General features: G+C 45.2%; 1 protein-coding gene across 1 annotated transcript in view; it reads right to left on the bottom strand.

Annotated features, from left to right (window-relative positions):
- Nucleotides 1–814: 814 nt before the first annotated feature.
- The window catches only part of LOC311247891 (gamma-aminobutyric acid type B receptor subunit 2-like), a gene marked incomplete at both ends in the record, with an annotated part of 70,145 nt that continues 57,351 nt past the window's right edge, over nucleotides 815–13,608 (bottom strand). Inside the window, 2 exons of the mRNA XM_084338868.1 lie at nucleotides 815–937; nucleotides 5,426–5,533. Coding sequence (XP_084194994.1) covers nucleotides 815–937; nucleotides 5,426–5,533 — 231 coding nt within the window. The remainder of the gene's footprint in view (nucleotides 938–5,425; nucleotides 5,534–13,608) is intronic.

A 13,608-nucleotide genomic window follows, 5' to 3' on the forward strand; every position in this document is an offset into this window, starting at 1 on the left:
GGAATTACCCCCCGGAGAGGACTACAGGTGAGGCGGCGCTCTACACGTGAGGTCGCACCACGTCTCTCCGTTGTGGACCGGCAGATACCGTTCCACAGAGGGTCCAGCTGTGTTCGTCTACGGCCCCAGGTTCTGTGGGCACTGGGTCTAAGACTTTGGATTCTCCCAAGACACCGTCGGCCAGATGGGATACCGCCAGCGACTTCTCTAACCCCCCCCTCCTACTGTCTTACAACCAGCGGGACCCCCCCCCCCTTAGTGTATCCAGCTATAATTATTTAAGTACTATCGCTATCGTTTCCTAAATATTCCAGGTTGTATACTTACTCCCTGCGCAACCAGAGATTGGACATTCAATGTTGATTTACCTACGAATACTCATTTGCCATAAAAGTGCATACTTAACATTTCAAATCATAAATGTAATTAAGTGAATATTGTGTACACCCTTTGCTGTATTAAATATTCGATTTGGTCCATTTGTGTTGGTTCGTTTCATCAGGTGGGAAAGTGTTCATCATACTTATATCTTGTACTGGGTGGCCAGAAGTTAAAGTACATGAGGTAGTGGTATTAAATATCATATCTAACAATACAGTCAGGGAATTGTACCCCTCAGCTACAAATACCAATAGCAATACCAATACCAATAGCAATACCAATAGCAATACCAATACCAATAGCAATACCAATAGCAATAGCAATAGCAATACCAATAGCAATACCAATAGCAATAGCAAAAGCAAAAAAGCCAATGTTTCAAAGACCGTTGGCGAAACCCGCTTTTCTCAGTAAAATAAGCGTGCCCTCTGACCTCCAGGTTGTACTCCTCCACGGTCCTCTTGAGCGGGTCCACGATCTGCCAGCAAATGAGGATGCAGAGGTCTATCAGCAGCATGCCGCCCACGATGATCAGCAGCTTCTGGTCCTTGATGATCTGCGGGAGAGAGAGAGAGGACGTGGAGGCGTGAGGGAGGGTCCGATAGAGGCTCTAACCCTAACCCTAACCCAGGAAGATCAGCAGCTTCTGGTCCTTGATGATCTGCGGGAGAGAGAGAGAGGACGTGGAGGCGTGAGGGAGGGTCCGATAGAGGCTCTAACCCTAACCCTAACCCAGGAAGATCAGCAGCTTCTGGTCCTTGATGATCTGCGGGAGAGAGAGAGGACGTGGAGGCGTGAGGGAGGGTCCGATAGAGGCTCTAACCCTAACCCTAACCCAGGAAGATCAGCAGCTTCTGGTCCTTGATGATCTGCGGGAGAGAGAGAGGACATGGAGGCGTGAGGGAGGGTCGGGAAGTCGTAGTTACACATTTACATTTTACATGATATGATGATATGCTACATTATTTATATTGCGCCCCTCAACCAATAGTTACATCGGCCCGGGGCGCAGCCCGAAAAAAAGAATTAAAAACAGAAAGAGAGGAACAATACGAAAACAGAAAAAAATACATGCAGGCCAACCAAGCAGATAGAGAACGGACGGACATAATACACCAGTGAATGATGTAGATGAAAGAAATATGGATAAGGATTGCAATAGGGATTGCTGTAATTCTTTTAATTTTTTTTTATCTAAAACAGTATATAATAGCAAAGGAGACATGTTTTCATTATATTGTTTATTAACTGTGCTCTTGATAGAAGGATTAACACCAGGCATTGTGTAAAATCTTAGTTTTAAATTAAATTAAATTAAATTTAATCTGCTGTATTTTGTGGCTGTAAAATATGTGTTTACATGGTAGAATATGTGTAAAATGTGTGTTTACACTGTAATTATGTGTTTACACTGTAAAATAAGTGTTCAGACTGGAGTAGAACAGACCTACATTCCGATTTCCGACCAGTTTGGAAAGCTCACTTGCCGTCGACAGAACAAACTCTTGGAGAATGTACGTGAAATATTTTCTTTACCACATTGATATGATAAAAAGAAAGACGGTAAGCTAATTTACCAAAATGTTGCCATGTTCCTTTAAGTGAGAATCTGTACAGCGACCTCTAGGCAAACGAGCCCTGCTTGTATTACACTTTGATTTTTAGTTTGGGTCGATGCATCATGGGTATGGAGTTTCTCCATACCTCTCTTGGCAGAGTGTGAGGTGTGGCCAGCGATAGTATTTACAAATGTTGCCAACGTAAACAAATATTTTACAGCCACAAAGCCACACAGCTAATACAATTAAAAAAACGTTTTTTAGGCAACAGTGGGTCAGGACGTAGAGCAGTCGTCTGGTAATCGATTCAACACACTTAAGGCCTAATTGCTCCCGATGAGCAGGTTGGCTCCTTGCATGGTCGCCTCCGCCCATCGGTGTGTGAATGTGTGAGTGAACGGGTAAAATGTGAGGAACAAATTGTAAAGCGCTTTGGATAAAAGCACTATATAAATGCAGCCATTTATTTACCATTTACACAATGCCTAGTGTTAATCCTTCTATCAAGAGCACAGTTAATATTACACATGGTTAAATAATAACTTATTATTGTGTGAATTACTACGTTTACACTACATTATCGCTGTGCCAGTGCTGGAGGGAGGTTTGGCTGAAGCTGTCAATCATTCCGGTATAGGCGGGAAAATGCTATGGCTTGTTTGTATTTCTTTAAACCAATCACACTCATCCTGGGCGGAGCACCCCCAAAATTGCCTTTTTGCTTTTTTTTCTCGACGATATTGAAATGTTGTTATATTTTGCTTGCTAAACATGTCTACTATGAAACTAGTGACAATAACACACATTTAGTTGTTTATCTGACTTAATTTTGCCTGATTGCATCCATAAATGAAGTGCCTCATTTGCATATATAAACCTAAAATTCAGAAAACATGCAATATATTTTTTTCTTAGTTTATATGTACATGTATATGTATATGTACAAACTGGGAAAGTCTCATAGTGATATATATTCAAACATTTGTTTAGCCTATTAGAGGGTACTACACTTACTACACTGTTACTACACTGTTTGTAGCCTGTGTGTAGTTCTGCTCAGTTCAATAACATCATTATTATTATTATTATTATTATTATTATTATTATTATTATTATTATTATTATTATTATTATTATTATTATTATTATTATTATTATTATTATTATTATTATTATTATTATTATTATTATTATTATTATTATTATTATTATTATTATTATTATTATTATTATTATTATTATTATTATTATTATTATTCAGTTATCAGGCATGTGTTTAGGTTGTCTATTACTAATGGTTTGATTGGGTGTTGTGTTTGTAAATAGCTGTTTAAAAAAGAATTATGCCATTTTACAATACAAAACGTTGAGGTCGTTTTCTGAAAAACTAGTTTTTATGCATTTTACTTACACATAAAGAGTTGGAACTCCATTTCCCTAGTACCTACACACACCAAACAAAAGAGGACATAGCCACAAAGTCTTTCTATACAAAGTTTCGTTTTGAATGTATCAACAAAATAAAACCAAAAGTTTTTGAATCTGGCATTATCCATTTTGGTGATGCAAGTCTTGGCGTTACATGCAAATAATGATGTGCATATTTAATGGTTTATATGGCCTACATAACAAACTGGGAAAGTTTCATAGTGATATCTATTCAAGTATTTTTTTCCCTATTAGGGGGTGCTGTCTCACCTTGATATGTACAGTCATACAGGAATAAAGACACTATGGTAGTAAGTCATACTGGCTGGCAGCGTGACTAGTAAGAGTAGGTAAGGGATATGTACAGGATATGTTTGTAGGATATGTTTGCATGTTTTGTACAAATTTAACACTTAACACTTAACACTACATTATATTTATCTATTTATTAAAGAGATTTTGCACTACATTCATACCTCATTTGCATTTGTATTTGCACCTTGCCAAAAGTTTTTGTACCGCATTGTCTGCATTTTGTACCTCATTGTCTGCATTTCTACTCACTGTACTTAGATTGTACTTAGGTTGTACTTTAGTTTGTATATTGTATTGTATATTGTATAGTGTTATTCCTCTTTTACTTACTTTGTTACTGTATGAAGCACATTCTCAGGCGCTCATACAGAACCAAGCATTTCACTGTAATGTACCTTATACGTGACAAATAAAAACAAACTTGAAACTTGAACTTATATTGAAAAATAGAAAGATACAAATAAAATGACAAAACAAAAGAGAATGAAATGACCTATCCGTTTCCCTGCGTCGTGGAGAGGTGGAAACCTTACCAACCAGACAAGTGCCCGTCCATCACTGAAGCCCCACTCCTGTGCTGTGAACTATGGCATGATGAAAGCTCTGGGTCCGCGTGTGATCTTTATTTATAACAGCGTTTGACCAGATCAAAGGAAAGGTCAGGGAACGCGCGGCTGAGGTGGAGCGCACGGCTGAGCAGACCTCTTCCCGGGTCTCAGGATGAGATTCATGAGGGATTCACTGTCTGTTTGATGGCTTTGAGATTGGACAAATAAAAACGAGGCTTTTTTCGGCACGAGGACATTTCTTGTTTCAGGGCCACGCGGAGAGAGGAGGTTGAGGGTGCAACGCCCGGGCAGCGGCAACAGGTGTGTGAAATAAGGAATGAATTGCCCCGACCCTGACCTGAACCGCGGTGAGCTAATGGTGAAATCACTTCCATTGTCCAGCAAATAAAGTCTTATGGATTCAACTAATCATTCCAAAAAAAGAACCTTCTCTCCTGTGTCTCCCCTACTCTGGCTCAGCCTTCCTACTGTCTCTATAAAGAACCTTCTCTACTGTGTCTCCTCTACTCTGGCTCCCTCTCAGCCTTTACTGTGTCTCCTACTGTCTCCCTCTCAGCCTTCCTACTGTCTCAATAAAGAACGTTCTCTCCTGTGTCTCTCCTACTCTGTCTCCCTCTCAGCCTTCCTACTGTCTCAATAAAGAACCTTCTCTCCAGTGTCTCCCCTACTCTGTCTCCCTCTCAGCCTTCCTACTGTCTCAATAAAGAACGTTCTCTCGTGTGTCTCTCCTACTCTGTATCGCTCTCAGCCATCCTACTGTCTCTATAAAGAACCTTCTCTCCTGTGTCTCCCCTACTGTCTCCCTCTCAGCCGTCCTACTGTCTCAATAAAGAACCTTCTCTCCAGTGTCTCCCCTACTCTGTCTCCCTCTCAGCCTTCCTACTGTCTCAATAAAGAACCTTCTCTCCTGTGTCTCCCCTACTCTGTCTCCCTCTCAGCCTTCCTACTGTCTCAATAAAGAACCTTCTCTCCTGTGTCTCCCCTACTCTGTCTCCCTCTCAGCCTTCCTACTGTCTCAATAAAGAACCTTCTCTCCTGTGTCTCCTCTACTCTGTATCGCTCTCAGCCGTCCTACTGTCTCAATAAAGAACCTTCTATCCTGTCTCTCCTACAAAGAAAATAAAGCAACCGACGGTGAGGACAAAGACAGACAACTACTTAATGGATCCATACCTTCTTCTTCATCTTCACGTTCTTGAAGATGGCGTGCACCCTCCACGTCTTGGCAAACATGGCGCCAAATGCCGTCGTGTACCCAACGATGAGGATCCATGTCCGGACCTGTCGGAACGGGAAGAAGAAGAAGAAGAATTCTTTAATTGTCGTGCAGATTAACACACACATGCACTGAGTCGCCGATGAAATGTCTCTGCACTTTTCCCATCGCATAGTCCTCCCCCCCCCCCCAAGGGCAGCCGGGAGCAGACATGGGCTCCTGTCCGTCTTCGTCAGGGACGCGACAGCGTTAGCGATCTGTTGTGCATGTTTTTCCATTTGGTTTATCTTACCGGGAGGGGAAGCCCTTGCAAGCATGGGGCGGGAATCGAACCCAGGACCTTCTAGCTGTGAGGTGACAGTGTTTGTATGTGTGTGTGTGTGTGTGTGTGTGTGTGTGTGTGTGTGTGTGTGTGTGTGTGTGTGTGTGTGTGTGTGTGTGTGTGTGTGTGTGTGTGTGTGTGTGTGTGTGTGTGGTGTGCTGTGTGCATGTATGTATGTATGTGTGTGCACCTCTGTGAATATATGTGGGAATATGTACTCCTGTCCACGCTGCACATATTATCCACACAGAGAGAGAGAGAGCGAGAGAGAGGGAGGGAGAGAGAGAGACAGAGAGAGAGAGAGAGACAGAGCGAGAGAGACAGAGCGAGAGAGACAGAGAGAGAGAGATAGAGAGAGATATAGAGAGAGGGAGAGGATGAAAAACAATGACCCTGCCTCTTCACAAAGAGCATATTGATTGTCTGCTGGATGGATCAGCCTCTGAGCCCCTGTGTCTGAGCGTCTGCCGTGAAGGTGACAAGCTCTGTTTTGGGTTGAAGGTAGAGCTTTAGCCCTTTCACTACCACACTGTGTAGTACTGTGGTAGTGAAAGGTTAACCTTCTGTAGTGTGGTAGTGAAAGGTTAATGAAGGGTTATGTATATAACCCAGTTCTATGAGTTATGGTGCGCTCAGCACCTGTCTGCACTGTACTTCACTTCGTGCACGTGCACTAGATAAAAAATTCCACCATGTACCTTTATATCCCAACATCCGTCTGACCACACCCCCTTCTGCTTACCTTCATAAGCAGGTGTGTGGTCACCTACTCGCCTCCTTCCCAAACTTTCACCACAAGGCGAGATCAAGGGCCACAGCGGCGTCCAGGTGCTGAGCGCACCATAACTCATAGAACTGGGTTATATACATAACCCTTCGTTCTATGTCGTTAATGGCTTGCTCAGCACCTGTCTGCAACAGGGGCTGAGCGGGAGCCATAGCCCGACCAATGTACCCCGCTGAGGCCCCCCACAACCATCAGACCGGGGAGGACCGAGCCCCCCCGACCCTCCCTAATGGAGGATACCCCCCCTATTGGAGGTTCACGGGAGGGCGACGGATCCGACCGTGTGAAGAGGCACTCAAGCAACTCAACGCACAGGGTGAGCAGGCCGTGTCTTGACCCCACGACTACACACACGTACAACCCGCATGCCACCCGGGAACGAACGGAAGGAACAACCTCGTTACTGCCCCCAGAAATCACGGGGTTAAGAGCAAACCCAACCCCGTGGCAAGGCCGTAGCAGCGGAGCGCGAAGGAAGACCCAGACCCACTGAAGGGACTGGATCCCCTGGAAAACGGGGGCCCGGAGAGGTCAATGACACCAGGCATCAAGACCCCACCAGGTGGTCACTTAGTGACACCGCCCCCCACATCGCCAGCGTATTCGGATAAGGCCCCTCCAAGAGCGGGCCCTTTCCCCCCAATAGCACACCGCCTGGCACACTGACCCTGCAGAACAGGCAGTCAGCATGGCCGTAAGCACACAAAAAAGGTTAACCAACGGAAGTAGGCAGCGCACCGGGGAAACCAGGCAACAGGCTGTAACCTGAGCCTGGAGCACTGCGGACGAGACAGGCGCCAAAGGAGTCAGCTGAAAACAGCCCCCCCGGCGGAAGGGGCGTATGCTGGCGTTGGTGCATGACAAAGCCTCCATTAAAAAAAACCCACCCAGAGGGGTCGAGGCAGAGAAGGCTGACATGATTGGCAGACGTCATGAACGTGCAGGGGCACACTCAACCGGGTAACCCGGGAGTTGACACTGCTCCAACACACCAGGGAATCAACCACCCTCTTGGTACCGACGGTGGTTGTTCCTATAACCCCTCAAGAAAAAACTCCAAAACACACCTGCGGGCATACACTGGCTATACCGCAGTACAAGTGTTTCAGTTTTCAAAAAAGGGTTATCCCAGGCCTACGGTATCAACGAAACTTTACTTCGGACCGGGCCCGGCGGCACGGGAAGCACAGGGTTACCAGAGGAGGTCCAAGACCACCCCAACAGCCCCCTCTTCGCCACGCGTGAGAGAGGAGCGAAAAGAATGGAGAACCAGCCCTAAGCACACCGCACTTGGTATTCCCAGGCGGTCTCCCAACCAAGTACTAACCAGGACCGAACCTGCGTAGCGTCCGAGATCGGACGAGATCGGGCGTGTACAGGTTGGTATGGCCGTAAGCCATTACGATAGTGCAGAGTACAACATGTACCCAACAAAGGGTCTCCATAGCGCCTAACCCTGTGACACCCGGACCGACCCGGCATTTTTCCCCCCGAAAAAAGCACAAGTCCCTCAGGGTACCAGAACAGCAGATCTGCATCCCTGGCGGACAACAGGTTAACTGACTTGGACCAGCGCGACCAGACCAGTCCCGTGTCCTAACCACGCCGACATGCCCACTCCAGAAGAGGGGGTAGGTATGTGTGTCGATCTAAAACATGAAAAGAGGGCGCCACCCAGACGGTCCCCATTTGGACCGTGCTCAGTGGCCCACCCCAAGGGCGTGAGACCCCTCTACCTATGTTCTGATCTATTCCGTTAACATCCCCCAGATATGAACGAGAATTCATCGAGACAACCTAGTAAACTGGCGCTCGGAAGAGACAAAACTCCATCCCAGTTGCCCTATAAAAACGCTGTTTTAACAAGCAACCAAGGCGCACTTAGCCCCTGTATTTTTGTATTTTGTATTTATTGGTTTAAAATACAGAGACAGTGCATATTAAGGAACATTTTACTGTAAATATGCCAGTTTAGCCAAGTTGGCTAATTTTCAACTGTAGTCTCTGGGGCAGGTGACATGAGCACAACAATAATTAAAACATAGTACAATAATTAAAACACAGTAGGAATCAGTATAGGTTACAATACACTAAAATACATACAAATAAATACATTAAAATACAACCCCTCAGTTAAAAAACATAGTACAATAATTAAAACACAGTAGGAATCAGTATAGGTTACAATACACTAAAATACATACAAATAAATACATTAAAATACAACCCCTCAGTTAAAATGGTCGCACACTTGACCATCTCTCAACCATGATTTTAAGTTAGTTTTAAATGAGATGTAACTTTGATACTCCCTGAGCCGTGTTGGCAGACTGTTCCAGGTGTGGGCTGCTCTCACGGAAAAGGCTGTCTGACTAAAAGCAGACCTCCTGTTTGGGACTACACAGTCCCCTCTGACTACAGACCTGGTATATCTATCAGCAGATGCTTTCTGTTTTATGAAAGTACAGAGGGGGGGAGGAGCCAAGCCATGTAGGATTTTATAGGTAAGGCAGGCATCTTTGAATTTGACAAGATTGTCCCAGCTCAGTAGGTTCTGGTTTGCTATGCTATAACAATGGTGGTGGCTGTTTGTTTTCCTGTCCAGAACTTTCACAGCCTGATGGTAAACTACCTGTACAGATCGTAATGTTGTACAGGAGGCTTGTGTCCAGCTAGTCAGACAGTATGTTAAGTGTGACATAATAATGGCATTAAAATACAGTGCTGCTGCTTTTGTTGACAGAGAGTTTCTGATGTGACGGAAGTTTGATAAGTGAAACTTTGCATTGTTTACTACCGATTTGATTTGTTTTTTAAATCTGTGTGATCCCTTCTTCTAACAGAAACACACCGAGCCAGCACTATGTATGCGTCGAGACCCAAACACATCAATGGATAGTCTAGCAAGACACCAAACATTGTTCCTCCAAGTCGCCTGGGAGAACGACACGGAGCCGTCGTGCTTCATGTACCTTCCTCTTTTTATTCAAAAAAGAAAGAACACAGACTGACATGAATCCCTCGTGACGCAGCTGAGGGTAAAAATTGTTTACATTTTTACACCCCACCACCCTCCCATAGGGAGGAGACGGAAATCCCCAGAGAGACTTCCCACGCGAGCTGTATAGATTGAAAAGAATATATTGCAACATTGAGCTATGTAAAATTTGGGTTAGGGCTCTCCGAGGAGGAGGCACTGAACCAATACACACTCAATAATCGAATTGAATCGAATACACACACAATAGAGCAGGACTCCTTTTTGAAGTTCTACTCACCTTGACAATCTGAGCAGGAGGCTCTGAACTCTGAGGAGGCTCCCTCACAGGGAAGGAGAGTCCTAACTCACAGAAGGCCCGAGTAGGAGCTTCGTGAGGAGGAGCTCTGACAACTCCCTGAAACAGATCCATCATATGGACCTGAACAACTCACGGAAGTCTTACCAACAGAGACGCGCACAGTAACGTACTCTATGGCGGGGGAATTTCTGCGGTGCACACGCCCAATCTTCCAGGGCGTGAGACCAGGAAACCCCCCCCCCCTCTTACCCTGTAACGTGCTGAACAGCAACGTGACAGGAACCTTGAAGGACAGGAGGTTCTAACCCCTGCCCATCAAAAAGGGGAGGAAAGGATTACCAGTGCACCCCTTTACGACCCCACACCCATGATACGATGTAATGACAAAAAAGAGCATGACATAGTCACAGTCAGCTACATGAAGTGTCTAACAGCTTCACACAGCTCATGTGCTAACCTGCTATCTGATTTTTACTAAGGAAAAAACACAGAATAGAGAGGGCCCCCTTAAGAGCCCCGGTACCAGACTTACACATGTGCTTCTGTGGCCAACCTAACCCAGTTGTAGATCACACATACAACCCTTTATCACATAAAAAAATGGCAAGTACACTCTTGCTACAGAGGAACGCCGTTTTTCATAACGAGAGAATACAGAATCCTCTATTAGTATCGGCCACAGGCCTTGCTAAGCACACACGAAAAGCGACCAAATAATCTTTTCTTTAGGAAAATATAGTTTCTCAAGCGGTTTAGCACAACCCCAGCAATTAAGCTAAGGGTCACATCGTATCCCCACAAACACAGTGACACAATATATTGTAAACAACACGTCTGAGAGGAGGGTGGGGAAGCCCCAGGGTAACCGGGGGGATCACCCCTCCTACCTTACCCTTGATACGGCCCGGTTGAACAGGTAACCCTGTTAATATGTGAACACACTGTTCATTGTCATTACAGGCTGAGAAAAGAATACATTCTTCACTCATATGTCACTAAGCATAGCTTTATAGGTTAATTAACCCCCTTAGTTGTGAGTTCACGGTACATGAACACACATGATGTTCTCAACACAACTAACCAGATCATTTTTACACATGTAAAACAACAACCCGATTTGCATGTAGAAGAAGCTATACCAGTGACAAGACAATTCACACACAACACGCGTCGTATCCTCAATGTATTGCAGCAACACCCGTTTTGGAAAACATCGTTATTACAAAACATTTAGAAGGGAAGGAAGAAGACGTGTTTAAGGTCTGGTCGGGACCTACCTACCGTGAGCGCAGGCCAAGCGAACTGCAATCTGGCTAACGGGGCACCGACGTTTAAACACAGCATTCCTGTGTTGACGACAAGGGCAGCGTCGCTGCGCCACCCAGCCGCTACGGTTCTCCATGTTGACGCAGTCCTCGCCTGACGGGCTACCGGTAGGTTCGACTAACATCCTCTGTCAAAGATGACGTCGTAGTCAGAGGGTTTAAGGCATGTTATAGTCACAGAAAACGTTCAACAGTGTAGCATTAAGCTAACAGCCATTCGGCTGATAGCAACAAGCTAACGTATACCAGCCTGGTAAACACAGCGAGCTAACGCCGCAGCTAACAGCTGACTGGCCAACACAGTAGTCCACAACTAGCACGCAAGCTAAGCAGCTATCACCTGAACTATACACAATGACATAACAAGCCACACTTCAGACAGGCCGCTGTCCCAGTCCCTCCCCTAAGAGGGGAAAAGAAAAAGAACGTCAGAACACAGTTATCAACGGTGATCCAGACATCAGCGGGGCCAGCACAGTTCCCATTTCGGGCTGCAGCCGGTTTTGAGCATGGAACTCCCAATAAAGAAGATCCTATGCCCACATTTCCTCGTTAGGGTATACTTCCATTTGTATATGAAAGATGGGGCCTGCACGGGACAGAGAAGCATCCGCTTGAGAATCCTGGGATCACCAGGATCTAGTCGGGGCCCACTAGATTGACCATCATGGGCGTCAGACCAAGATCCTCCGACCGCCGTTTAAGCCGAGCAGAGGACCCTAGCCTGGAGTCGGCGTTTCGTAAATTGTCAGTTAACCCCCACAGCATCAACAACAACCAGAGCTCGTAAGCAAAACAGTACGTACCCAACCTGGAAACAACCGCTTCTCACAACAGTCGGTGCGTCCTACAGTCCAGCTGTGTTGCCGGAGGGTAACCCCATCCAACGCAGCAAGGAGGACTGTAGTTGGGAAGCACGTCAGCGGCGTGAGCTCCTAATACGAAAAAAACGTTGAAGGTCGGAATGATCCAGACACTCCAGTAACGAAGACAATATCGCCGTATGTTCTCGAAAATAGTGAGAGAGAAAATAAAGATATGATGTCAACGTATCTCTTGTTTTCCAACTTTCTTCTACTAACAACCTCGTCAAGTGGGGATCTACCGAAGGCACTTCCTTGTGGTGAAAGTGAAGAAGGAGGCGAGTAGGTGACCACAGACCTGCTTATGAAGGCAAGTGGAAGGGGGTGTGGTCAGACGGATGTTGGGATATAAAGGTACATGGTGGAATTTTTTATTCAGTGCACGTACACGAAGTGAAGTACAGTGCAGACAGGTGCTGAGCAAGCCATTAACGACATAGAACCTTCTGTAGTGTGGTAGTGAAAGGTTAACCTTCTGTAGTGTGGTAGTGAAAGGTTAACCTTCTGTAGTGTGGTAGTGAAAGGTTAACCTGCTGTAGTGTGGTAGTGAAAGGTTAACCTTCTGTAGTGTGGTAGTGAAAGGTTAACTTTCTGTAGTGTGGTAGTGAAAGGTTAACCTTCTGTAGTGTGGTAGTGAAAGGTTAACCTTCTGTAGTGTGGTAGTGAAAGGTTAACCTGCTGTAGTGTGGTAGTGAAAGGTTAAACGTCTGTAGTGTGGTAGTGAAAGGTTAACCTTCTGTAGTGTGGTAGTGAAAGGTTAACTTTCTGTAGTGTGGTAGTGAAAGGTTAACCTTCTGTAGTGTGGTAGTGAAAGGTTAACTTTCTGTAGTGCGGTAGTGAAAGGTTAACATTCAGTAGTGTGGTAGTGAAAGGTTAACCTTCTGTAGTGTAGTAGTGAAAGGTTAACCTTCTGTAGTGTGGTAGTGAAAGGTTAACCTTCTGTAGTGTGGTAGTGAAAGGCTAACCTTCTGTAGTGTGGTAGTGAAAGGTTAACCTTCTGTAGTGTGGTAGTGAAAGGTTAACCGTCTGTAGTGTGGTAGTGAAAGGGTTAACCTTCTGCAGTGTGGTAGTGAAAGGGTTAACCTTCTGTAGTGTGGTAGTGAAAGGCTAACCTTCTGTAGTGTGGTAGTGAAAGGGTTAACCTTCTGTAGTGTGGTAGTGAAAGGCTAACCTTCTGTAGTGTGGTAGTGAAAGGTTAACCTTCTGTAGTGTGGTAGTGAAAGGTTAACCTTATGTAGTGTGGTAGTGAAAGGTTAACCGTCTGTAGTGTGGTAGTGAAAGGGTTAACCTTCTGCAGTGTGGTAGTGAAAGGGTTAACCTTCTGTAGTGTGGTAGTGAAAGGTTAACCTTCTGTAGTGTGGTAGTGAAAGGTTAACCTTCTGTAGTGTGGTAGTGAAAGGCTAACCTTCTGTAGTGTGGTAGTGAAAGGTTACCCGTCTGTAGTGTGGTAGTGAAAGGTTAACCGTCTGTAGTGTGGTAGTGAAAGGCTAACCTTCTGTAGTGTGGTAGTGAAAGGTTAACCTTCTGTAGTGTGGTAGTGAAAG

The sequence above is a fragment of the Notolepis coatsorum genome, assembly GCF_963971535.1.
Source record: "Notolepis coatsorum genome assembly, contig: SCAFFOLD_830, whole genome shotgun sequence".
Classification (NCBI taxonomy): domain Eukaryota; kingdom Metazoa; phylum Chordata; class Actinopteri; order Aulopiformes; family Paralepididae; genus Notolepis; species Notolepis coatsorum.